Source organism: Leptonychotes weddellii, chromosome 14 (genome assembly GCF_054177405.1).
Source record: "Leptonychotes weddellii isolate Sample4059 chromosome 14, ASM5417740v2, whole genome shotgun sequence".
NCBI lineage: Eukaryota > Metazoa > Chordata > Mammalia > Carnivora > Phocidae > Leptonychotes > Leptonychotes weddellii.
The window spans coordinates 71173474-71199781 of NC_138382.1; the positions used below are offsets into that span (position 1 = coordinate 71173474).

The following is a 26308-nucleotide window of genomic DNA, read 5'->3' on the forward strand; positions in this document are numbered from 1 at the left end:
TCAAAGAGCTAATGTATATGTGGGTTATAGCTATTGATCGATAATTTATCATGCTAGAAAACTATGAAACCTTAAAAATATTTATTCATTTAAAAGTAACAAACCCATCACGTTACATGAATAACGTTTTTATGAAAAATAACTTTTACAACAAAACAAAAAAAAACTGGTGAAGAATAGTATTGTTTTGTATTTTTGGTAATCTCTAACATCTGGCTTAATTTTGGCAGCTAAATTCTCCTATATGTGTCTGCATTCAGTATGTTGTGATAAACCATTTTGAAGTATAGGCAGAAAATCTGGCCTCACAGATTTATAATTGGAAAAGAAAGAAGTATTTGCTTATTAAAATAATTGTGGATATTTTTCTTTGATAATCCACCAAAACTCAGTAAGTGTTTTGGAAGTAGTTTCTTAAAGGTTAGTTCAGTGTGACGGGTGCCTGGGTGGCGTGGTCAGCTAAGCAATCAACTCTTGGTTTTGGCTCAGATTGTGATCTTAGGATCATGAGATGGAGCCCTACATCCGGCTCTGCGTGGAGACTGCTTAAGACACTCTCTCCCTCCGACACCTGGGTGGCTCAGTCAGTTAAGCATTTGCCTTCAGCTCTGGTCATGATCAGGGTCCTGGGATCAAGTCCCACATCAAGTCCCCACATCGCATTGGAGCAGGGAGCCTGCTTCTCCCTCTGTCTCTCTTTCACTCTCATGAATAAATAAAATCTTTAAAAAATAAAAATAAAAAAGACAATCCCTCTGCCCCTTCCCCACCCCCGCACTCTAAATCTTTAAAAAAAAAGTTAGTTCAATGTGAAATATAAAACTGTATCAATGCACTTTGTGTATTCTGTCACTTAAAATCCATTAGTCTATCTGACATTTTGAACCGATCTTTTAACTCATGCAGGATTTTGTATCATACACCAGTGATCTGGAAAATATTCCTTCACTGAAATACGATATTCAAAATGTTAGCACATTTCAGTATACAATATCAATGAAAAATCAAATTTGTTAATAGTGATACTTTTCATCAGAAAAGGACTTAAATATTGGGTAGCTGTCAAGCTCCAAGTGGCAGGCACAAGTTTTCCAAAATTCCAATTGTCATCTGAAAGCTCAGATTTTACTCACCAGCAACAAATACTGCCAGTTTTCCTTGATGTAACAAACTCACTGTTCGTTTTCCAAAAAAAAAAAATGGACTGCCAAATACCTAAGTCTAAATAAACCATAGTTTGTCAATTTTCTTTCAAGTGAAAACGGTGTTCCACTAAAAAAGCAGCTTCTAGTTCAGCTTACAACATAACTGCACAAATACTTTTCCTTAAAACAAGTATTCTATTTTGGTATGCAGCAGAAATTCTTCGTGTGTACTTGCCTACTTGCCATTTCCTCAAATGGAATATCAAAAACATGTGTACTGAAGGGTCAAGATTTAACAAAATTAATCATTTTTACCCCTTCATCAGACTTAGGTGAAATGGCTTTTTTTAAACAATACAAGTGCATGGAGGTGACAAATACAATGACTACTAGTACAGTTAATAGTGATAATATATATTATATATTATCTATATTAGTGATAATAATTGGTGCCTTGATTTCTTCTAAGGCTCAAACAGTTTTTATCCACCCACTGCTTTTGCAACATCAGTACAAATGCCAACATGGTGAAAAAGGCAAATAATGCCAATATTACATAAAAGTAGTTTTGACCTCAAGAACCTCCTGAAAGGGTCTCAGGACTCTCTCAGAAGCTCTTGAACCATACTTTGAAAACCACTGGTTTAGATAATGTAATAAATAACGGAGTTAAGGACTCAATGAAAGAAGAAAGAAATTACGTCTGGAACAAACAATCCAGTAATGAATGATCAACAAATGATGAATGATAGAAAATAATACAATCCAACTGAGTACTATGTCATTAATCATTTATAAATTTTAAAAGGCAAGAGATGAGGAAGCAGAATATGTGTAAGACTTCATAAAAGTGTTGTGTCCTCTTTTTCTTTTGTGAGAAAAACTAAATTGAATAGAGTTAACTATGATACAAAGAACATTGCATTTGATCTGTAAGAAGTTAACAAAAATGGGTAACAAGACTGAATTTTTAATCCTTCCAAAATGACACAGCTTCAGGATTGAAATGTGTGCATGAGTTACATAAAATTAATTTTTTTAATGAAAACTAAATATAGGTTAAGGCAGTTTCCTTCACTGAATCAGCCTGTCCTTCATTTTGGCACAGATTTGTTACTGAAATGTTTCCTAAGTCTTAAACTATGTGATTATACCTCTGTTTCCTTTGGATTCAGAGGAAATATCATAGGAGGTTTAAAAATTTGGTTAATCGATTATGTCCTTTATCAATCAGTGTTTTTAAAGGAGAAAATTAAGAACACAGAAATCTTGACACTATGGTGATCGACTAGAAGAGCAAGCAGAAGCCACTCATAGACCTCTGAAATGTTTTTATAGACAGACTAGAATTCCATGATAATATGAAATGTAGTAAGTTGTAAATAAAAGCTGAGAAGGCTAGCTACCTCCTTCACATGAGGAATTTGGTTGTACACTTCTCTCAAAATTATAATTCTTGAGTATTTCTTAAATGAATTATGAATTGTTTCCAATGCAAATAGTTGTTCAAGCAAATATCTATGGTTAATATATCTTTTGCTAATACCACAGCTACAGTTCCAATGTGCTTATTACTCAAACAATGCCCTCTATCATTATTAACAACTTCTTTTTATAATTTCCCCCTTTGACAAAGTCACTATTCTGGTTCCAACCACCCACAGAGTATATCTTCAAATCAAATGCTCAGATTTGTTTCCGGAATACATTACATGTTGCTGCCTAGGGAATTGGGTTTTGGAAACATTACACTTGCCAGCTGACTTATCAACAGTGCCCACAGAATTGACACCAAGTTAAAAGCAAGAATCCCTCCAGAAAATAGAAAAATATGCTACTACTGCCATCTGTGGTTTATGCTTGAATAGCTTCTCTGATATAAACAACTGAAGGGTGTACAGTTTGCAATTAGGACCAAAGACCTCATTATTTGAATATATTTTTTAGGTTAACTCTTAATATAACAAACTGTAGAGTTTAGTTAGTATATGACATAAGAATTTGTGATTCTCTATTTGAATTATTATTTAATACTGATAGAGAAACCACAAACTACCTTGAATGAAAATTTTTCCCTTGCATAAAGGCTCATTTTCCCCAAACACCCATGCATTCCTAAAGAAATTCAAAACACCTGAATGTCTCCTGTGAATTTATAATTAGAATTTCTCTTTTGAAATAGTGACTGTCAATATTAAAACCACCCCCAAATTTTTAAAGCAAGAAATGTATTTTTAAGGAATTTTCTACTTAGACGTGAGAATTTGCTCAAGACAAATTTTGAAGGTTCAATTATCCCTATAATTTTTTCAAAAACAAAAATTCAAAAGTGCAAGTGAAGCCTCAAAGTAGGCTATTTTCACAACATATTTTCTCTCAGTTTGCGTTCTCAAATGACAACCACTGTAGCTTAGGGATCAAAAGATTTGGTGCAGCTGGGGGTGGTGAAAAAAGCAATTCAGCTCCCCAGCAGCCAGCTGAGGAAATCCTGGTTCGCTCCCCAACTAAATCACTGTTAATTAGAATTACCGGTTTACATAGTAAAGTCTTATTTAAATAATCATAACTAGCAAAAAAAACTGTTTTCTTGAGAAGCTGTTCTACACAGACTTCTATTTAATAGCAGGTAGTAAGGGAAGAACGAAATAAAGTCGGAAATATTTTATTCTTTCAAACAAAGTTCTCTCTTTTACAATTAGTTCTAAACCATACTGAAAAGCAGCAGGTAAGACATCTCACAATGGTTTTCTTCTAATTTTCCATCAACTGTAGTCTAACAGCCTTATCTTTTTCATAAAGACAAGCCGTGTTGGAAAACAAGCAATAAATACTGGGCTTGATTCTAGTAATACTGTATATATCAAAGTTACACCCAGAGTTTTGTTTTTTTTTTTTTTTTTAAGGTTAAGCTCAGATGAATCTGAAACTTTGGCTCTAACAGGGGCTCAACACCCGAAAATCAATTACCTGCTCAGGACTTCTTGCCGACTTTTAATAATTCTGGGATTTCTGAACTCTAGTTATCAATCAAAAGCATCCGTAAATCCTTAAGAAATTACCTGAGCCAGGAAAAGTTGACATTAAAAATACAAATTTGAATAATCAAAAAAAAAAAGTTTGAAACAAAACACTTTCTTTTACAATGTCTTGGTTTTGGAAATACTTTGAAAGCACTGCAAAGAATTAGGTATTTGTAATAGGCATATTTAGTAGCTACCTTTTGTTAAAATTGTTTCAAGGACTTTTTTTTTTTGCAGAAATGCAAGTTTTGTTTATCTGTTGATTCAGAACTTTAATTTTTCTGACTGTGACCCATTTTCACATATAAGGTGATTGGTTCACACAAAATAAGACATTTTTATTGTCCTACTTTAAAAGGATATGACCAAGAATGTAGAACTCTTAAAGGGCATCTTCTCAAATTTAACTTTCAACCTAATTATATACATGGAAACAAATACTTAAAGAGAGGCAGTGTCCTTTAACTTGGCTACAACACAAAGGTAAATATAAAACTAAAAATTATGACAAGGGCCTAAAAAGATCTAAATGAGCTTGCTGAAAACTAAGTCTCCTGGTGTAGGAGTCATCCTGGCTTTTGAAATTCTGAAGCCAGAGGTTGCGACCTGAACACAATTTATCAACGGACCAGCTTATACAACATAAACCAATAAATATCTACCTAGTTATAAAAACTAAGTGATGGTGTCTTTTTTTTTTAAAGATTTTTTTTTTTTTTAATTTATTTGAGAGAGAGAGAATGAGAGAGAGCATGAGAGGGAGGAGGGTCAGAGGGAGAAGCAGACTCCCTGCCAAGCAGGGAGCCCGATGCGGAACTCGATCCCGGGACTCCAGGATCATGACCTGAGCTGAAGGCAGTCGCTTAACCAACTGAGCCACCCAGGCGCCCCAGTGATGGTGTCTTAATACAAGATGAAACACACTTACATAGCCCCAGGCCCCCAAACACACATTCATTAGCAATTGAAGGCAACTTGCACAACAAGCACTACAAGTGGCATAAAAAACTTCTTTATCAATATCACAGTAGCAGTTGGCATTTCTAACCCCTATCCTCCGCTAACCTAAAATTAGGTATTTTAATCTAAAGCTTATTTTTTACCTTTGCCCCAAAACCTCAGGGAAAAGGGGGAGAAAAAAGAAAAACCAAGAAATTATTAATAAAATGGAAATGCATGATTTGGCCACAGTTTAGGAAATCTACCATTTTATTTCATTAGCTCCCCATCTAACTTCTTTTCACATGCTAACGCATGCACACACACTACATACCTTTTTGCTATGTAATTCAGAATAATTTACAGATTATGAAGCATGTCACGATCATATTTTCATTACAAGAAACAGAAATGCTCACAAAGATTTTGATGGATGGTAAATATGAGATCCAAAATGTGGTCATCTTACACCTCAGGTGCTCAAAATCACCAGTCAATCTGTTCATTCTCTGTTGCCTTTCAGTGTTCTTTTGAGGTCACAGAACTTACTAAAAAATACCTATGTGCCCTTTGTAAACAACAATACCACAGTATGTTTTTTGTTTTTTTCCCCAAAGAAAGAAAATTCTGAGGTGACTCAGAATTAACTTTTAAAGTCACAGAACTAAAAATTAATCTGTCATGGAGAATATCGGGTATTTTTCAGATATTTTCAGATTTTCATGACACAGTCATAGCAGGAAAAAGGCATCAAGTTATCTAGCAAATTTCTCCCCATTTCCTCCCAAGTATAGTTACATAAAACATGCTTTTAATTACTGATAATGGCTTATTAACCTTCCTTTTACTTAAAATATCAAAAAGACTACTAATTCATTCTGTTAAAATATAACAAATGTAATATTCAGCATATATTTCCTCAAATCATCTTCCTTTGAAACCCCAAAAAGGGAGCAGTCTTCTATTATGACTAAATGAGCTTGTGTTTGTTATGAAAACCTACAGCAACAACTGAAAATATCTGGTGCAGCCAGCACATGAAATTCCTGAAAGGGTGATGGTGCATCAAAAGGCTTGCAACTCTGTTCTGATAGAATAATTAAAAAAAAAAAATCTAAAAGACTGTAAATTCAGCATTAATGGAGTTTCCGGCAGGAAAACATTTCTAAAACTCCACCTCCAGTTTATTTCTTCATGACACAAACCAAAAGACCTCCTCATGGCAAATATTTCATACAAAATGAAAATCAGTCATTAGGATAAAAAGCCAGGAAAATTCATTTACTCTGCTTAGAATTTAAGCAGTTTCATTTGCTTTGGAGAAAAATATTAGTAAGTATAAAAGGGAAAAAAAGTCCCCACCATTCCAAAGGTAAACTTTATTTTTTTCTACTTTGGTAATTCTTCTGTAAGCATGTTAAAATGCAAGAGATAATGAACATAAATTGTAAAACAATACACAATGCTCAGTGAAAAATAAAACATCCCACAACAGTCTAACGTTTCGTGTATTTTCTTTTAAGCCCAAACTGCCCAAAGTCCCATTGTGTTTTCAACAAAAAGGAAATATTTGTAGCACTAAAATGGACTGATGTAAAATATTAAAGCCACCCTGGCCTAAATGGAATGTTCAATAACATTCTTTTAAATGGTTCTGACCAATTGAGGAAATGAGACTATGAATGGGAAATTTGATTAAGAGTTAAAATTACCATTGAGTTCTTTAAAATGTACTAATGAATAATTAATAGCAAATGCAGTTCCTAGGCTTCCCTTACAACATTCTCAAGTAGAATTGAAAGTAATGTCTGCAGTAAAATCGATCATCTACATGTTATGCACAGGTGGGTACAGGAAGTACACACACGTAGAAAGACATCATGAAAATACATGCCCTTAATATGGGCTATAAGATAGATGTAGGCTGGGTAAAAAATCAGCATAGTAAATTTTAGATCAGGATTTACAACGTTCATACATCAATACCAAAACAAATCTCCACTTAAAAAAGCTTAAAAAGTCAAAAGCGTTAAAGAAATCCTTTGTTCCTATGATACTGTCTTCTTCTACACTCAATGGATTCCAGCCTCCTCCTTTGTGACACGGGATTTTATTGATCTCAAACATGTTCACATTCAGAAATTATTCTCCAAAGACATCCCACGAGACTGCCAGCCACCTAGATACCACACATCACATACATCTTAAAAAAGGACAAGAGCTTTTAAAACATACCACCATTTGGGCAGCAGCATCAAGTGAAATTAACCAGGCTCTCTTCTAAACCGACTTTTCCCTTAACTGGTAAAAATACCAGATCTACTGAATTGGCAGTAAATGTTTGATGAATTTGTAAGTACACGAAGGCGCAGATTCACCCCCAAATCTCTCCCCTTCCGTAGCTCCTCATTCTTTCAACAACTGAGCGCCTAAGTGACCTATTTTCAGGTTACTTTCCTCACACCTGCCAGGTCACTGTCCCGATTGAGAAACTTCTTGCTGAAGCAATTAATTTTTAGTGCCTCCTAACTGTCCCGGGTGTTTGCATTCAATTTGAAATCTGTTACTTGTTAGACACTGTTCGGTCCTAGATCTTTCGGAGAATTGCGAGTTTATGGCGCAGAGAGGGGAGGAGGCGCCGATCTCCGAGAGCCTGCCCTTTATTCGGAAATGAGGAGATGTGAAAGGTGGAAGGCAGGGCAAATAAATAAATAAATCGGGTTTGCAGCCGGAGCGTTTGCCGGCCGGTACGAGCACCCTTTGTAATGCAGGCCTCCCGGGGCTATCGCCTGCGCTAATTGCTCCAGGGCGCTTTCCAAGTTCAAAAGTTCACCTTTTACGACCTCACAAAAGCTCCTTACACGTTACCAATAAAAACATTCCGCGGCAAACACCGAGGGGGGGAAATATCAAACAGATACAAATAAAACACCCGGCAGAGAAAAGGAGCCGGGGCCGGGGCGGGGGCGGGGGCGGGTAGGGCAAGTCGGCCCGGAGGAACCCGAGGACTTGGCCCGGACGTGGGGGCAGGGGGAGAGCGGGAGGAAGGGCCGGGCCAGGTGAGGAATTCTCAGCGTGCGGGTCCGGGACCGCGAGAGGGAAGGGGAGAGCTGAGCTTGGGAAAGCGCGGACCGGGACGGCCCGCTGGGAGGGAGGGAAGAGGCAGGTGTCCCGAGCGCCCGGTCGGGCCAAAGATCCGATCCAGCAGAGAAGGGGGCTAAGCACGGGCGGGGGCAGAAGCAGAGGAATGGGGTGTGGAGCAGGCACCGAGAGGTCCGAAAATGAAGCGCTGAGCGGGTAGCTAACGAACTGGGGGTCGGGGCAGAGGGGGAGGCTGGCGGTGCATACGGGGGTGGCAGGGGAAGCGCGGGACTGCAGAGGAGTAGGAAAGTGGCTCCAGAAAGGTGAGGGCACAGAGAACGACGGGGGACGAGGGTGTGGCGTCCGCGGAGGAAGGCGGCACCCGCGTGGGAGGGCGCCGAGGGGACGAGGGGGGAGGGGAGGGCGCTGAAGGGACCCTCCGAGGAGAGAAAGGGGAGGCTAGGAGCACAGGGGAACCGAGAGGGAGGGAAAGCCCCCGCTGACGGGACCGGAGGTGGGGGGCCGGGGAGGGTCCGCGCTGAAGGGACCCAGGGGAAGGGGAGGGCTCGGCGCTGAGGGGACCTGGGGGGAGGGAGGAGGATTCGCGCACAGGGGACGGGGGGAGGGGAGGCCTGTGCTGAGGGGACATGGGGGAGGGGGAAACGAAGGTCCCGGTTGAAGGAACCGGACAGGGGGAGGGTCCGCGCTGAGAGGAACGGGGAAGGAGGGGGAGGGTCCACATTGAGGAACACGGGGGAGGAGGGAGAGTCCGCGCTAAGGGGACCCGGGTGAAGGTCCACGCTGAGGGGACCCAGGGCCGCTACGGCTTCCCAGAGAGTCGGCTGAGAGGAAGGGAACCCCAGTGGCAAGGGACAGGCGTTCGGTTCTTCCTGGGCCCGGGTTCCGCACGCCCCTCACCCACCGTTGCGCGGCGGCGGAGGGAGCGCGGCGGGCGGCTCTAGGAACCCCGCCGAGCCCCCGCCGCCTCCCCCTCCGCTAGGCGGCCGTTCGTCCCGCTCCATGCGGTGGTGCTCAGGGCCCGCGCTCGGTTCGCTGCTCCGCCATGACCGGCGCCCTCGTCCTCGTCGTCGTCGTCCGCCGGGGAGAGGGGGCTGTCAGGGGCCGGCGGGCTCCCGGCCGCGGCGCTCTCTGGGCCCCGAGCCGCCCGGCTCCGCGCCCCTCCGCGCCCCTCCGCGCCGCGCCCCCTCAGCACTGGCCAGCTCCCTCCCCCGACGTCACGCGCCGCTGCCACGCACGGGCCTGAGGGGCACGCTGGGAATTGAAGTCCGCCGGGCGAGGCCGGCCACGCGGGACCCCACCAATTGAAGGGGTGGAAAGAAGGATAAGCGGCGCTGGGAAGTGAAGGCCAAGGCCTGTAAATGTCATGAACCGAGATAAAAACTTCGGGGGAAATTTAACAAAGATTACTTCAGGGCCCTTCTCTTTATTTGATTTTTCCAAGATCAAAGTACCCTACGACTACCCGTATCCCCCCACCTAGACAATGAGTCTTTCCTAGGGGCGGATCTCTAAGGAGCTGGGTGAGCACGTGCAATGAAGCCCAGCCCTGTGGGCGGGGCTTAGGTGGTGGCGGAGTTTGGAGGCATTCACGAGGGACTTCCTCCGCGGCTTCGGGACAAATTGGACCAGAGATTAAAGGGCCGGAGCTTAACTCCAGGTGACTACGTTCGTATGCAAATGGAATCTATAAAACTCTGCTTTCCGGGGTACTCTTAAAAGCCTTTTACCTCCGGGTGGGCGGGAAAGACAACGGTTTCTCTTCCTCCTCTTTCATTTTCCCCTGCCCAACAGAATGGAAAATAAACCTCCAGGCCATTGATGCCATTAAAGAAATTCTCAGGCTTTTGACTCCTGGTGTCTTGAAACGCTCCGCTTGAGAAACTCCTTACCCAGCCTTGTTTGCCTTCCCTTCTCCTTGGTTACCCTATCTGTAAAATGGGGTTAGAATAGGGACGAAGTCCAATCGAAAAATCACAAACCCCACCCTACCCCCGCCCCGCTCCCCGCCTCAGTTTCCCAGAGCAAAATGCCGGATTTTGCGGTCTCCCCTGCTCCGGCCTGAGCCTAACTTCTGCAGCCACCAGGTGGCGCGCGGCCACCAGCCTCTGGGCCTGCCCGGGGAACCGCCTTCGGGGAACCGCCTTCGGCGACCCTCTCAGGGAAGGACTCACCCTGGCTGCCGCCCCAGGTGTAACTAAGCCCTACCTAGCCTGTTTGAAGACAAAGAACAAGAACTCTGGTGCTTTGCCCGCCTCTCCTCTGCCGGGTCATGCCACAGCTTCCTCATGACTGCCCCTTCCTCACCACCCCTGAACCCCGCCCTACCAATCCATTGCCTCATCTCATTCCTTGCTTAATTTTTAAAAAATTCTTATCCTGGCATTCACACCCCTGCCTGGTCTGACCCCTGCCCACATTTCTCATCACACCCCTTCCCTCACCTGCTACACAGGATGTTTTGCAATGCTTCCTTGCACTTTGAAGGTGGCTGTTACTAACATTGGTTAACCTGTATTATATCTTTAATCAGAAAAGTGCTGGCCACTTTTCTGAGAGATTTACATTAAAACTATGTTGTCCAAACCTTACACCTGCTCTATGAGGTAGCTCCAATATTGTTTCTATGGTACACTGATGAAGTCACCCAGCAGTGATGGGGATTCCAAACCTAGTGAGTTTGACCCTAGTGGGTCAGACATCAGAACCTGAACCTTGGCTCCTTCAAGCTGGAACTCTGCTGGCTTCATCCAACCCACTCCCAAACTCCTATTCATCTTTCAAGATCCTGTTCAAATATATCCTCAGGGACATGTTTTTAAATACTTCCCACCAGGGGACATCTAATCTAGATCCTGTCTGTGTTCCCTTACAGCTCTGTTGAGCTAATTGCTTCCCTACCACCATTCCCCAGCCCCAGATGGGGGGAAGAAAGCCTTTAGTGTGGTGTGAGGGGGAGGGGGCAGAGGAGATGGATCCTCTGGGTCATACCCTCAGTTCTGGGTTCTAAAACGTGTCAGGACCATATGGCTTTCCTAGGCCTTCCAGAACTTGCCTTTCTTTCTCTCTCTTTTTTTTTTTTTAAGATTTTATTTATTTATTTGACACAGAGAGAGCACAAGCAGGGGGAGCGGCAGGCAGAGGGAGAGGGAGAAGCAGGCTCCCCGAGGAGCAGGGAATCCAATGTGGGGCTCGATCCCAGGACTCCAGGATCACGACCTGAGCCGAAGGCAGACACCTAACCGACTGAGCCACCCAGGTGCCCTCAAAACTTCCCTTTCTATCACAGTCCTCTGGAGGTAATGAATTCCCCTTCCCTGGAGATCGAGTCAGAGGTTAAGTGGCACTGCAGAAACCTCCTGAAGGCCTGGGGTTTCAGTGGTGGACAGATTCTAAGTTGACTCTCAAAGATGGACCAAAAAGTTCGCCAAATACTCAGCCCTTAGAAGCAACTCATCCTCCTCCTTCAGACTCCGGCTTTGTTGCCACTTCCTCCTAAAAGCTTTTCTAGATCTGATAGTCAAATCCCTTTCTTCTCTCCCTCATCATTATAACCCCAGCTGCTGAGCACAGAGCCTGAACATAGTAGACACTCAATAAATAATTGCTGAGTGAGTGAAAGGATGAATAAAACAGATCAGACCTTTCTACTTAGTAACTGTGACCTTGGGCATGTTACTTCTGAGCCTCAAAGTCCTGGATTCTAAGGGGAGGGAGGGAAAATAATGATAGCCGCTACTTCACAGGATTGTTATGAGAATTAACATGATGCATGCAAAGCAATTAATATAAGGCCTGGCCTAATAAATGGGACTTGTTATGTTAAAGAGCTATCCTAATTCCCATTCACCTCTCCTCTGAAAATGCTCCTTGGGAAGAGTCAATTACCATGAAACTGAGAAAGGCGAGGGAAATGACAATGTGGTGAGACCCCAGCTACGGTCCTAAACATACAGAGTCCTATGAGGGAGGCCCTTGCCATGTGTCTGGCACCTATGATGGGATCTTTTCCCTACAGTGCTCCCCACCTCCCTAACCATCCTGAGAAGTCAGTACTTCCCCTCAATTTACAAATGAGGAAACAGGCTCAGGAAGACTGATGGAAGAGACTCCCATCACCGGCAGGACTCCTGACAGAAGAGCTGGAAAGGAAAGTATCGAAGGATATGGAGGGATCTTCAGGGGAGTGGTCCTGAGGCCAGAGGCAGACAGGAACAGGACGAAACAGGGATACACTTAAGAACAAAGCAGCTTTGAGCCCCATCATGGGGGCTTTGCCCAGTGGAGACAGACACTAATCAGATCAAATAACCACACAAACCCACAAGTGCACATAAGTTCTATAATTGAGAACACACCTAGAAGGTCCTGGTGCTTCGGGAATGTGGCAGGGTTCGTTTTTGTCGGGGGTGATGATCAGAGGAGGCTTTCTGGGATAAGGAACATTGAAATAAGATGGGAAGAATGAGTAGGAGTGAGTAAGATTGAGCAGAGAGAGAGTTTCAGGAGGAAGGAACAGCATATGCAAAGGTCCCAAGGCCAAGTGGGAACAGAGAATCCATTGTGACTGGAGCCTGCTGAGGGAAAGAGGGGCAGAAGAGAAGGGTGAAAAGGAAAGCAGAGACCATGGGGCCGTCTTGTGGAACAGCCAGCAGAGGGCAGAGTATGGGGTGACAGTGGTCTTTTTCTTCCAGAGCCTAGCCAGAGAGCCAGACCCAGGCTGGGAAAGAGAATCCTTGTGTGGTTCTATTTGTTTTAAGTACATTTTGTCTATTATTTGAATAGATAGGACATACATTACAAAATTCCCAGATGCAAAAAACGTATTCAATGAAAAGTAAACCTTTCTCCTTACTCTGATTCCCAACAACTGGTTTCCCTCCTGAGCAATAACCACCATACTGGTTTATAGTGTGTCCATTCACAGATAGTCTATGCACTAGAGGCACCTGGGTGGCTCAGTCGGTTAAGCTTCTGCCTCCAGCTCAGGTCAGGATCCCAGGGTCCTGGGATCAAGCCCTGCATCTGGCTTCCTGCTCAGCGGGGAGTATTCTTCTCCCTCTTCTGCCAACCCCCCCTCAAATAAATAAAATCTTAAAACAAACAAACAAAAACCAAGAACACACAGCATATTCATGTTTTATACTAATCCAGCCCTGGTTTTGACACGTGCCCAGATCTCTAGTCATGAAAGAACCTAATCTGTACTGAACACCAGCTGCACATGACTTGCTGCAGCTCAGAGTTAGGGAGCACCAGACCTTGTGCTAACCCAGTAGCTCTCAAATTATAAATCCTCTGGAGGGCTTGTTAAAACAGATTGCTGGGCCCCATCCCTAGAGTTTCTGCTTCCTGAGATCTGGGGTAGGGCCTGAGAATTTGCATGTCTAAGTTCCCAGGTGATGCTGAGGCTGCTGGTCCTGGGACCACACTTCCAGACTACTCAGCTAGCTGTTCGTGCACAAGGTCTGTGCACTGTTGACGTATGTCTCTCCCACAAAGGAAGGCATAAAGGATGCAAGGAAACACACATACCAACTAGAAAGTTTCATGGGGCGGTAAATTCTATGAAGAAAAGGAGCAGGGGAAGGGATATGCATGAGAGGGAAGTGCTTGAGAGTAAGGTAGGACATTTGAGGCACAATTTTAAAGGTTCCTTTCTGAGCAGTTGAAGTTTACAAGGGCAGGTAAACAGACACACAGGTGGGACTGTCTTGGGTTCAGGGGAGGATCACCTACGGAGTCAGCATGGAGAGGAAAGAGAAGGGCGTCTGGCCCCCCTGGGGTGTGCAGAGGTGGAAGGACCTGCAAAGTGTGAGATAATACGGGGAATCCGAAAGAAACCGAGGAGAGGGGTTGAGAAGGAGGCATGATCCAGAGCTCTCGATTCTGGGAGGGTAAAGAGGTGCCACCTTGGGTGCAATTACAGGAGCTCCAGAAGACCTCAACAAGGCACCTCCACGTGACACCGAAGAGCCATGGAGCGAGGGCATGGGCAGGGAACCTGAGGAGTAACGACGGGAGGCGTCTCCTTTTGAAAGTTTTGCTGCCTGGGAACCAGAGAAATGAAGCACTCCCTCCTGAGGATGGGGAGGAGGAAGGGTGTTTAAACGCCGCCGGGAGCTACTGGAGTTTAGTTTGGGGTCGCCGGGCGGGATTTTGGAGGGAAGAGGAAAAAAAACATGCGGGAGAGCGAGGGTCTGAGCCGTGAGAAGGGTAGAGCTGGCGGGGTCTGGGTGTTGGGAGAGCTCAAAGGCTCACCTGCCCTGGAAACATCACTCATCTGAACTTTACAACCACTCCAAAAGGAAAGCACTATTTCCCCCATTCTACAAGTGAGGAAACTGAGGCTCAAAGAGGTGAAGGGACAGCCCACAGAGCATCTCACAGAGCAAGACCTCCGTCCGTGTGGGGACCCCGCGCTCCGCTTATCGGCCCCGCTGCTCCTGGGGACTCGGAACAAGACCCTTTTTTGTGTCCTCGCAGGGATGCCCCTTGGAGAGCCGCCCAATGGCGAAGCGGCCCCGCAGAGGGCCGGGCGGGGCGGGATGCCCCCTCCACCCTAGCTCCGCCCCCGGCGGCGCGGGAGGGGGCGCGGGGCGGGGGGCGCGCCGCGCGGGCTTTGCTGGCTGCGCACCGAGCTCGCAGTGCCGCCCGCGCTTCCCAGCGTCCGCACGCGCCTGTCTGTGCCCACCGTGCCCATCCCGCTATGGCCGCGGCCGCCCTCCTGTCCCGGCCCCTACCCCTGCTCCTGCTGTCGCCGCCGCTGCTGCTGCTGCTGCTGCTGCTGCCGCGCGCCGGCCGGGTGCGCGCTGACAGTAAGGTACGGCGCGGCCCTCCGACCGGGGCTCAGCTCCGCGGGGAGCCGGGCGCGAGGGGGCGCTGTGGCTGGGGTGCGGACCAAGGAGGGTGTCGGGGCCAGGAGCGGAGGACCAGGAGAGGGGAGACCCGACGGGCTCAGCACGGAAGCCACTTGGGCCACGACCCAGGGGGAGGGGGAAGAAGCGCTGGGGATGGTAGGAGTACTTGGGACCTGGGGGTCTCAGGAAAGGGCTCTGGGACCCAGTTCAGTGCGGGGAGGAGATCGGCACTGAAGCGCAGGGCCAGGAAGAGGGGAGCCTGGGAGTTTGGAAGGGGCGCAGACAAGAGATGCAGTCCCCAGCCTAGGGATTCCCAGGAGCGCTGGGCAAGGGCAGCCTGGAAATCTGGCTCAAAGTTTCCATGGGAGGCTGACCCACGTCGGGCAGACCCCTGGGTAACTGCTACCCAGGGACTCCCAGGTTTGCAGCAGACCCTGAGCCAAGGTTTTCCGGCCATGCTGGGGACCCAGAGTGAACCTAGTGGGCTGGTCACTCACCTGGCCTCTGGTAGTCCTGCCAGGAATCTAATGCACCCTCTGGAGGACACCGTGTTTTCAGAAGGGACCTTAAGTCTTCTCAGTTGTGGCTAAAAGGATCTGCTGCGCTGTCAAGCTGACCTGAGTTCACATCCCCCTCCACCTCTCAGCTGGGTGATCTTGGGCTTTCACCTCTTCCAGTCTCCGTTTCCTCACTTATGGGAATAACAATAGTTCCCACTTCCTACAGTTGGTGATCTTTTTCGAGGTCGTGCCTGTAAAATGTTTAGCACCGCACCTGGTACCTAGTAGGTGCCCAATAAATCATGCTGTGATTACAGAATCTTACTAGGGGAACCTGAAAGAGCCAGTGAGAGCAGGGCCCCCTTGAGGGTGTTCTGGAAATGACCCAGTTAGGACAAGGATGGGACTGGGAATGAATGAGGGAAGAAGGTAAGGCCCTGCTCACTCCCTCATGGAGTGACTTTTCTTGATGTCGCTCCAGCCTCTTTCCTGGGTAGAAGGTGAGGCTGCACTGTCCAGAGGCAGGGTAAAGGGCAGAAGCCACTAGCCACACAGTAAGTGTATGAGCACTGGGCACCAGCCGTCTCTCATCCTGAAGATCCTGCTCAGGGGATGAAAGCAAGTGAATTGCAGTCCTGACCATGTGCTCCAAAGACAAGAAGGGAAGGAGTATCATCCCTACTTTACAGATGGGAAACTAGAGTATATAGAGACGTGGCTAGCTTGTGAATCAAAAAACCTGGGTTCTGCCCCTTTGTTACTCTTTGGTTGTGTGACCTTGAGCAAGTCACTGCCTGCCTCCAGGCTTCAGTTTCCCCATCTGAAAAACAATGTCTGCCAACTTCCTCTCCGTGCAGGGCCTTCTTAGATTCCCTGACCTGGCTCAGGTGGGGGAACAGTGAGCCAAAAACCCCACATAACCTGATCAGTGCTTTGCCCCTCCCATCTCTCTGGCTGGGAGGAATATTTGGTCCTGGGCATCCTCTGAGCCATGCATGTAGAGCTTGTGGGGGAGGGCTAGCACTCAAAACAAAGACAAAGAAAACTGAATACCCTGTTTATGTAGTGAGTTAGCCAAACACTTGCTAGGTTGTGTGTGTGTGTGTGTGTGTGTGTGTGTGTTTCGTTGTCCCAGGGCAAGCTGGGGCTGGTGGGGTAGGGAGGCGTACTCTAGAGCCTGGAGGATGAAGCAGCTGGGGGACAGAGCACAGCCCTCCCTCAGACACCTCCTACCCCACACCACTTCAGCCAGCTGGGAAAAATAAAAATCAAGTGATGGGTGAATTTACTCCGCATTCCTCAGCACAGCCGGTCTCCTGCTGGCTCTACGGGGAGAGCTGTTTTCATAATCACCCTCTCCCTCCCCCATAACCATCCTTCCTCTTCAAGCCTGTCCGATTTGAGGGAGGGAGAGGGGGAGAGCCCTTCGAGGGCCAGCCTGGGACTTGAAGTCTATCTATTTAGAGCCCTAAAGAGTTAAGTTGGCCCTCTCCTTAGGCTTCCTGCTCCTGGGAGGTCCAGTACCCCCTCCTGCCCCATACTTTCTGGGGTACAGGGGCAGCTCAACCCCAGTACTCACCACAGAACTCTGTGGTCTCGGGCAGCTCCTCACTCAGCGTGTTTTCATTTCATGTTTATGGCAAGGTCTCTCTCTCCTAAACAGGAGTTTTCATCTAGGGAAGTGCTTTGTCCAGCATGGGAGTGGGAAAGGGAGTTCACAGCTTCCCTGGCATCTCTGAGGGGCTGCCCAGCTCGGAGTTTGGGATGGACAGACAGGTAACCACATGAAACCCAGGCGTGGCACCAGAGACCTCTGGGAACCTGCATTCTGCTCTGTGTCCTTGGAATGTGGCTGAGAATTCCCCATTGCTACCTCAGTTTCCCCATCTGTGAAAGGTGCCTCACTTCCTCCATGCACCCAGATGTGGAAAGGGGGTCTTTGGTCATCCCCGCCACTGACCAGGGGCCCAAGGACAGAGGGAAGGCCAAGGCTTGTGGGAACTGGGCCAGGGGGAGCAGGGGGGCTGAAGGCAGGCAGGCAGCCATGTTGCAGGCTACATCGGATGTTCTACGCCAGGCTGGCCCCAGGGGCTTAGGTGTTGCTGCGTCTCTGCTCTGGGAGTTTCCGCCTGTGGGTGTAATTGAAAACAGGCTCAGGGCAAACAGGGAATACAAATGATGAAGTCCTTCTGTGCACAAAGAGCATGGGACCATGCCAGGCCCCACAGGGTCTCTCTATAGGGAAATGCTTGTCCCAACATTCCCGTTGGCTGGGGCACCTAGAACAAAGTACTGAGAGACATCCTGTGTGCCAAGCCCCATGCCCAGCACTTAAATCCAGAATCTTACACAACCCTGCTGCTGGCCCCCCCAGGACCAGGCTTGAACACTGAAGGTCAAAAGAGTCAGATGGAGGAGTTTGGAGAATCCTGGAGTTCCAGGATGCTCAGCTTTCAGTGGGCATCCAAATGGCCTGGGGTACCTGAGAGTCTGAGTTAAGAAGTGTGGACTAAGGCCAGCGCGTCTGCATTTTCCAAGTGCATTCCAGGTAATTCCCAAGGCATATCCCCCAGTGAGAACTCACAGAGGTACAGAGAGCCATGGAGGTTTGTGGACCAAGAGAGTCACAGATCATCAAAGAGGAGCTTTTGGAAGATTAAACCGGCAGAGAGGAGGCTGCTGTGTTCCCAGAAGCAGTTAATGGGGTCTGAACTCAGGGCTGTGGTCATGGAATGGAGAGTCGGAGAGAGAGCTGGGAGATATTCAGGATAAAGAATTGGAAGAACATGACTGATGGCTTGTCTGGTGTAAAAAGGGAGGCTCAGAGACCTGGGGTGGGTGGGAGGGTGGGTAGACATCAGGTGAGAAACGATGCCGGGTCCAGTTTTGGATGGCTTCAGTGTGGGGGTCCTGTGCCATCCAGGGAGGTGTCGAGCTGGCAGTGGGCTCTGAGGGACATCTTTGCCTGCAGGAGGACCTGGAAACGTGCTTTCAGGGAGTCTGAACTGGCCAGGAGAGAAGAGGGAAGACTCCACCTCAAGGTGGCACAATTTGAATCTGCTCATTTCTAGAACATTTCACAGCTTGAAACCCCCCTCCCCCACTGTGGCCAGACTTATCCATCTTTCTTCAGAAAAATCTCAAGTATGCCCTCTTGCCATCTCATTGTGGGATTTCCTTGCAAGTACCTAGGGATGTTTTTTAAGCCCACGAACCACCCACACTTCTGGGGTCTTTGGCAGCAGTGTGTGCTGAGTGAGGCTGTAGAGAGAGGTGCGGGGGAGGCCTGAGGCAGGGACAGCCCTCGTGCCCAGGGCAGAGGGGGCCAGGCCCTCTATTGCCCCCCTGCGACCCAACCCAGGGCCCGCTTCTCGGTCGCAGTTCGGCTGCTGTTGGAGAAGCCCTCACCTGGTGAGGATGGGTGGTCATGGGAGGAAGAGCAAGTAAACCAAAATCTGGAGTCAGGCTGTTCATAGTGACCCTGGGCAAGCCTCCAGTCTTGCTGATGCTCAGATTTCTCCCCTTTAAGACGGGGTTGTGACGCGAGGAGAGAGAGGTAGAAAACGCCGCGCCGACGCGAGGGAGGCTTGCGGGAGGGTTGGGCGGCCACCTGGATAGCAAGTACCACCTAAAGAGCCGTGACTGTGTGCCAGGTTTGGTGACAGCTGCTCTGTGCGCGTGGACTCATTTCAGCCTCAGGTCGGGCGTGTGAGGCAAAGACTGTCGTCCTCCCCGTTTTGCAGTGGAGGGTGCAGAGACTCAGAGGGGTCAGGGCCACGCAGGGGAATGGAGGAGCTGAGGTTTGAGTCTGGGCTTGGTCCCCCACCACGGTGCTTTGCGGCCTCCAATCAAGCACCACGGGCTCCAGTAATCACCGGAGGAAGGGCCTCGCCTAGGCTCCTGGCAGCTGGGGCTGGGCGCAGAGGCCCTCTTCCGGCTCCTGGCCCGTGTCAGGGCCTTGGCTGCCCCCGTCAGGACGTAGCACCTCATCTGAGGAGAGAAGGAATGTTGCAGTCTGATATGGAGGCTGCTGCTGGTGGGGGCGGACGCCAGGACGATGAGTGGGTCCCCAGGAGGAGGCCTCTGTGGCCTGGCCACACGGAACACAACCGCATCTACCTGCTGGGGAGTGCGTGGGGGTGACTAGAGGTCCACAGCAGAGCTGGGAAGGGGGCCCAGGAGTCTCGAAGAGAAAGCAGGCTTGAGGCACTGCCCGAGATCTTAGGAATGTGTGGGACCCCTAGGCTGGCTGTCTGCGTTCACAGGCAGGGGCAGATTGCCCCACGGTGCCCCCAGTACACTCCACCCACAGAAGGCCCAGGACAAAGCTTCCACCCATAGCTTCCTCCTTCCCCACCTCCTCATCCCCCAGGGGACTGGAAATCTATCCACACCAGGCTCTGATCCCCTTGAACAAGTCATTTGATGGCTCCAGGGCTCAGTTGTCTCGTCTGTAGGACACTGCTGAGAATATCTACCACTGCATCCCCATGGAGAAATGAACACAAACAACCCCCTTCCAGGATCATTGTTAGTAATAATAACGGCTACAATGTACAGACTACGCTGTGGGCTCCTGGCACTAGACTGAGCGTATTCCTGGTATCCTGTCTCTCAGTCCTCACACAGTCCTTTGCTGGGTAGACACTAGTAGTACCCTCATTTTACAGATGAGGAAACTGAGGCACAGAGAGATTAAGTAATCTACCCAAGGGCACACAGCTGTAGATGGCCCATGGCTGTGTGCCTAACCACTGCCCACACTTCCCCAGCACTTCGTGAGTTCTCAGTAGCTGTCTCCTCCTGGGCTCTGTGCCCCCGGCTTGCCTCCTCCACCCACCATCTATCCACAAAGCCTCCCAAGTGAGCTTCCCAGAACGCAGATCTGACCCTGGCTCTCCCCTGCTTAAAACCCTTCCATGACTCCCCAGGAAGAAGCCAAGATCCTCAGCCAGCTTTCAGGGTCTTCCAGGAGCTGGTCTCTGCCACCCCAGGGTCCCGCAAGCACCAGCCAGAGTGAACCTTCTCCAAGTGCCAGGCCTTTGCTCATCTTTACATATCTGGTTTGCTCACCCTGGAATGCCCTTCTCCTTAGCGATGTCCCCCAAGGGGTCCCTCCCTGAGCAGTTGGCATGGATGTCTTCCTCTGTGCTCTCAGACAGAGCCCATCCTGCTGGCTTCTCCTCTAGCAGAGAAGCTCAGGAATGTACTTCAATCTATTTCTCCTACACCTCCAGCTGTCACCCAGGGTCTGACAGAGGCCAAAGGCTCAAACAGGTGTCTGACAGCTCAGAACAGAAATGGAGTACCTATGGCCCTTCCCCAGAGGGCTCTGGGACGCTCGCGGGCGTTGGGGTTGGCAGAAAGCCCAACAGAGCCACGAACTCACCTGAGTCCTGGTGGCTTCAGTGAGAGCTGAGTAGCCATGAGGCCTGGGGTGTTTGTTGCTGGAGCCACAAAGAGCTGTGTCCCAAGAGCCTGGAGCCCAGGGTGGGCGGGGTGAGACAGCTCGGGGAGTGGCGGGGAAAGGATGAGTGGCCCACCATCTCACAGCTACTAACTCAGGTGGCAGACGCCATGTTCTTAGCCCTGTGCTCCAGCATGTCTGCAAAATGCAGGCTCAGTGATCCAACAAATATTTACAGAGCATCTACTATGGGCCAGGCAGGCACCAGTCTGTGGTATAGGAGAGAACTAGACAAAGTTCCTGTCTCTAATGGCTCCTTCAGTAGAGTAAGGGAAAAAATAAGCAAGCACAGATACAATACTTCAGATGGTAAGAGGTATAAGAAAGAAAAACAAAGCCACTAGATAAGGGGACAGAGTAAGGGGAAGTGGGTAGTTGGGAAAGGCTTCTCAGAGGAAAGTAACATGACGGAATGAACCAAGGGAATATCGGGGATAAGGGTTTCAGGATGAGGGTACCACGTCTGCAAAGGCCCTGAGGCTGGAGTGGAGTGACCCAAAGGAAGGAAAGAGTGGCAAGAGAAAGGGTTGTGGGGAGGCTGTCAGCTCACATAGGCCTTGAAGGCCACGGTAAGGACGCTGGAGGTAACTAGCCCCTCCATACACAGGTATTATGAAAGGGTGTGATGCCCATGGAAACTGGGCTGTAGTAGGTGTCCAATGAAAGGTCTTCATTCATGTCTTTTATTATGGTGATAAACTGCACATACATTTACCATTTTTTTTAAGATTTTATTTATTTATTTATTTGAGAGAGAGAGAATGAGAGACAGAGAGCATGAGAGGGAGGAGGGTCAGAGGGAGGAGCAGACTCCCCGCCGAGCAGGGAGCCCGATGCGGGACTCGATCCCGGGACCCCAGGATCATGACCTGAGCCGAAGGCAGTCGCCCAACCAACTGAGCCACCCAGGCGCCCATACATTTACCATTTTAACCATTTTGAAGTTTACAATCCAGTGGCTCTTAGTACATTCACAGTGTTGTGCAACCATCACCACTACTAAGTTCCAGAACATTTTCATCGCTCCCAAAGGAAACCCCGTGCCCATGAAACAGTCACTGCCCATTTTCCGCCTCCCAAGTCCTGGCAACCACGAATCTGTCTGTGGATGCGCCTCTTCTGGATATTAATAAATGGAATCATACAACATGTGGCCTTTTGTGTCTGGCTTCTATCACTTAGCATCCTGTTGTCAAGGTTCATCCATGTTATAGGTGTCAGTACTCCATTCCTTTTTAGGGCGCAATAATACTCCATCGTATGAAGATGCCAACTTTTGTTGATCTACCAGTTGATGGACGTTTGGGTTGGTTCCACTTTGAGACTGTCGTGAATCGTGCTGTTGTGAATATTCATATACAAGTCTTTGTTTGAATACCTATCTTCGGTTCTTTGGAGAAGTAATCTTTGGAGAATACTTCTACCTAGCAGTAGAATTATTAGGTCCTATGGTAATTGGTAATTCTATGGGTTTTTAAAAAAAATTTTTTAAGATTTTATTTATTTAGTTGAGAGAGAGAGAGAGAGAGCACAAGTGGAGGGCAGAGGGAGAGGGAGAAGCAGACTCCCCACTGAGCAGGGAGCCCGATGCGGAGCTTGATCCCAGGACCCTGGGATCATGACCCGAGCCAAAAGCAGACACTTAACCAACTGAGCCACCCAGGCATCCCTAAGACTTTTTTTTTGAAATTTTTTAAGTAGGCTCCACACCCAACGTGGGGCTTGAACTCCCAACCCTGAGATCAGGAGTCGGATCCTCTACCAACTGAGCCAGCCAGGTGCCCTGCAATGTTTTTAAAGTAATCTCTGCACCCAATGTGAGACTCGAACTCACAACTCCGAGATCAAGAGTTGTACACTCGGGGCGCCTGGGTGGCTCAGTCATTAAGCGTCTGCCTTTGGCTCAGGTCATGATCCCAGGGTCCTGGGATCAAGCCCCGCATCGGGCTCCCTGCTCAGTGGGGAGTCTGCTTCTCCCTCTCCCACTCCCCCTGCTTGTGTTCCCTCTCTCGCTGTATCTCTCTCTGTCAAATAAATAAAATCTTTAAAAAAAAAAGGGGGGGGGCACCTGGGTGGCTCAGTCGGTTAAGCCACTGCCTTCTGCTCAGGTCATGATCCTGGGGTCCTGGGATCGAGCCCCACGTCCGGCTCCCTGCTCAGTGGAGAGCCTGCTTCTCCCTGTCCCTCTGCCTGCCACTCTGCCTACTTGTGCTCTCTCTCTATCTCTCTGTCAAATAAATAAATAAAATCTTTAAAAAAAAAAAAAAAGAGTTGTACACTCTACTGATTGAGCCAGCCAGGCCCCCCAATTCCATGTTTAACGTCCTGAGCAACAGCCAAATTGTTTTTCAAGGTGGCCATTAATATTTTCAGGTATTACCACCTTAAGGTTACTGTACTCTATTTCCTCCAAAGGGCTGCTAGCTCCTCAGCCGCCTGTAGCCGTCCCACAAAGGCCAGGGACACTGGATTCTGCTACCTGTCCCCTCTGGCTCCTCCTGTCCTCTCCTCCCCGCAGCCCTGGCCTTCGGCTCACCGGAGCCCCTCTTGCAGGTGTTTGGTGACATGGAGCAGGTGCGGATGACCTCGGAGGGCTCCGACTGTCGCTGCAAGTGCATCATGCGGCCGCTGAGCAAGGACGCTTGCAGCCGAGTGCGCAGCGGGCAGGCCCGGGTGGAGGACTACTACACTGTGGAGACGGTGAGCTCGGGGACCGACTGCCGCTGCTCCTGCACGGCGCCACCCTCCTCGCTCAACCCCTGCGAGAACGAGTGGAAGATGGAGAAGCTCAAGAAGCAGGCACCCGAGCTCCTCAAGGTAGGCTTTCGGGGGGGGGGGGCGGGGAGGGGAGGGAGGGAGCACCTCCTGGACGGGATTCTAGCAGGGGCTGGTGCCAGGCTGTCCTCCCAGTGGAAAGCCCACACTCTGGGGAGGTGCTGTTGTTATCCCATTTCACAGGTGGGGAAACAGAGGCTCCCTGAGGGGAAGCCACTCTTGCTCAAGACCATTCTCCAGTAAGTGGTGGAGGCGGCATTCTTTGGCTAGCTTACCCTGTGCTCTAGCGTATCTGCGAAATGCAGGCTTGTTTATGTTCAGGGAGCACCTACCACCAGCCAGGTAGGCACTAGTTTGGGGGATATTGGAGGGAACTAGACAAAGTCCATGCCTTCCGTAGAGTATGGGAGACAGAAAATAAGCAAACACGGATATAACATTTTATTGTCTAGTTCAGTGTTCTGTATTTTACCCAAACCTGTTCATCTGTCAGCACCTGAATACAGTTCTTTACATTTTAAATTTTGTAGCATTTTATTGTTTTTAATGTAATAAGAACATGTCCCATATTCAAGCACCACCTGCATGCCAGATGTTGTGCTAAGCTCTTTTGACATTCTCCTCTAAATTCTTTTTTTATTTTTATTTTCTTTTTTAAGATTTTATTTATTTATTTGACACAGAGAGAGAGAGAGATCACAAGCGGGGGTGGGCAGAGGGAGAGAGGGAAGCAGGCTCCCGGCCGAGCAGGGAGCCCGATGCGGGGCTCGATCCCAGGACCCCGGGATCATGACCTGAGCCGAAGGCAGTCGCTTAACGACTGAGCCACCCAGGCACCCAAGTCAGTAGGTTTTGGGTTTTTTTTAAAGATTTTATTTATTTATTTGATAGAGAGAGACACAGCGAGAGAGGGAACACAAGCAGGGGGAGTGGGAGAGGGAGAAGCAGGCTTCCCGCGGAGCAGGGAGCCCGATGCGGGGCTCGATCCCAGGACCCTGGGATCATGACCTGAGCCGAAGGCAGGCGCTTAACGACTGAGCCACCCAGGCGCCCCTTTTTCCTCTAAATTCTTAAACGATTCTGTGAAATATGGGATCACTGTTCTCATTTTATAGGCAAGAAAACTGAGGTTTGGAGAAGTTAGGTAACTGGCCCAAACTCTCACCCAATGGCATGTAGCCTCGGGTCTATACCATACTTTTATATGTATTTTATGCTTACCTTGCCCCCAGCCACCAACATAGGCAGATCAGAAAGAAGCACCACCTTTGGGGAGCACAGGCCCATGCCAGGGTCTACCCCCAGGACCCATGCTTGAATAGGCATGTGCAGCCTACATCACGGTCCCCACAGCGAGCCAGGCACCTTTGTGCCATTCGTAACACGCCCAACTCAGTGCCCAAACTTTTTACAATGGGCACTGAGCATGCCTTCCCTACTCTGGAGGGAAACACTCTCTCTGTGTTTCAGGGCTGTTGCCTATACAAAATATGTCCTAGAACAAAGACAGTCAATGCCTCTGCTTGCAAGACATGCAGAAAAGCAAGAGACCCATGAAAAATTGTCTTCAACATTTGGCTAAAAATGTTTTCTTTATTTTTTTTTTTTAAGATTTTCTTTATTTATTTGAGAGAGAGAGAGCCCAAGTTGGGGGGGTGGGGGCAGAGGGAGAAGGAGAAGCAGACTTCCCACTGAGCAGGGAGCCCGATGCGGAGCTCGATCCCAGGACCCCGGGATCATGACCCGAGCCAAAAGCAGACACTTAACCAACTGAGCCACCCAGGCACCCCTAAGGGGTTTTTTTTTGAAATTTTTAAAGTAGGCTCCACACCCAACGTGGGGCTTGAACTCCCAACCCTGAGATCAGGAGTTGGATCCTCTACCAACTGAGCCAGCCAGGTGCCCTGAAATGTTTTTAAAGTAATCTCTGCACCCAGTGTGGGACTCGAACTCACAACTCCGAGATCAAGAGTTGCACACTCTGCTGATTGAGCCAGCCAGGCCCTCCAATTCTATGTTTAACATCCTGAGGAACAGCCAACTGAGCAGGGAGCCTGACAACATGGGGCCCAATCCCAGGACCCCCAGATCAAGACCTGAGCTGAAGACAGACACTTAACTGACTGAGCTACCCAGGCACCCCTAAAATTGTCTTCTTTAAATTTAACTTCGGCTTTAGTTTTATAACAACTAAATGCATACCAAAACTCTCAAAGTTGGCATAGGGCTGAATTTTAGGCCAAGTTGCCTCTTAACTTGTCAGTCCCTGGACCTCACTGTCTCTGTGGGGCCTCGCTAGGGCCCTGCAAACTCCAGGCACTGAGGTCATAGGTCAGTCTTCAGTTATAGGAACAAATCCAACTTCTGCTCAAAGTCCACCTCGCAATAACTAAATTGTAAGCATACTTTACAGGAGGATACACAAAAGCTTTTCATACTTTCTGGCTCATTTAATCCTTGCCACAATCCTTTGGCAAGGGAACTTAGGGTCCCAGCTTTACTT

At 48.4% G+C, this 26308-nt stretch overlaps 2 protein-coding genes across 6 annotated transcripts in view; one reads left to right on the top strand and one right to left on the bottom strand.

Moving 5' to 3' along the window:
- Positions 1–9406, bottom strand: part of NR6A1 (nuclear receptor subfamily 6 group A member 1) — a 223575-nt gene extending 214169 nt beyond the window's left edge. For all 4 annotated transcript variants that reach the window (XM_081803575.1, XM_081803573.1, XM_081803574.1 and 1 more), the window contains exon 1: positions 9108–9406. In XM_081803575.1, the coding sequence (XP_081659701.1) occupies positions 9108–9207 (100 nt within the window). In that variant the 5' untranslated portion in view covers positions 9208–9406. The remainder of the gene's footprint in view (positions 1–9107) is intronic.
- Positions 9407–14825: 5419 nt separating this feature from the next.
- Positions 14826–26308, top strand: part of OLFML2A (olfactomedin like 2A) — a 29337-nt gene continuing 17854 nt past the window's right edge. The window contains exons 1-2 of one of the 2 annotated variants that reach the window (XM_081803569.1): positions 14826–15026; positions 23584–23847. In XM_081803569.1, coding sequence (XP_081659695.1) covers positions 14913–15026; positions 23584–23847 — 378 coding nt within the window. In that variant the 5' untranslated portion in view covers positions 14826–14912. The remainder of the gene's footprint in view (positions 15027–23583; positions 23848–26308) is intronic. The other variant, XM_081803568.1, reaches the window with a different exon arrangement.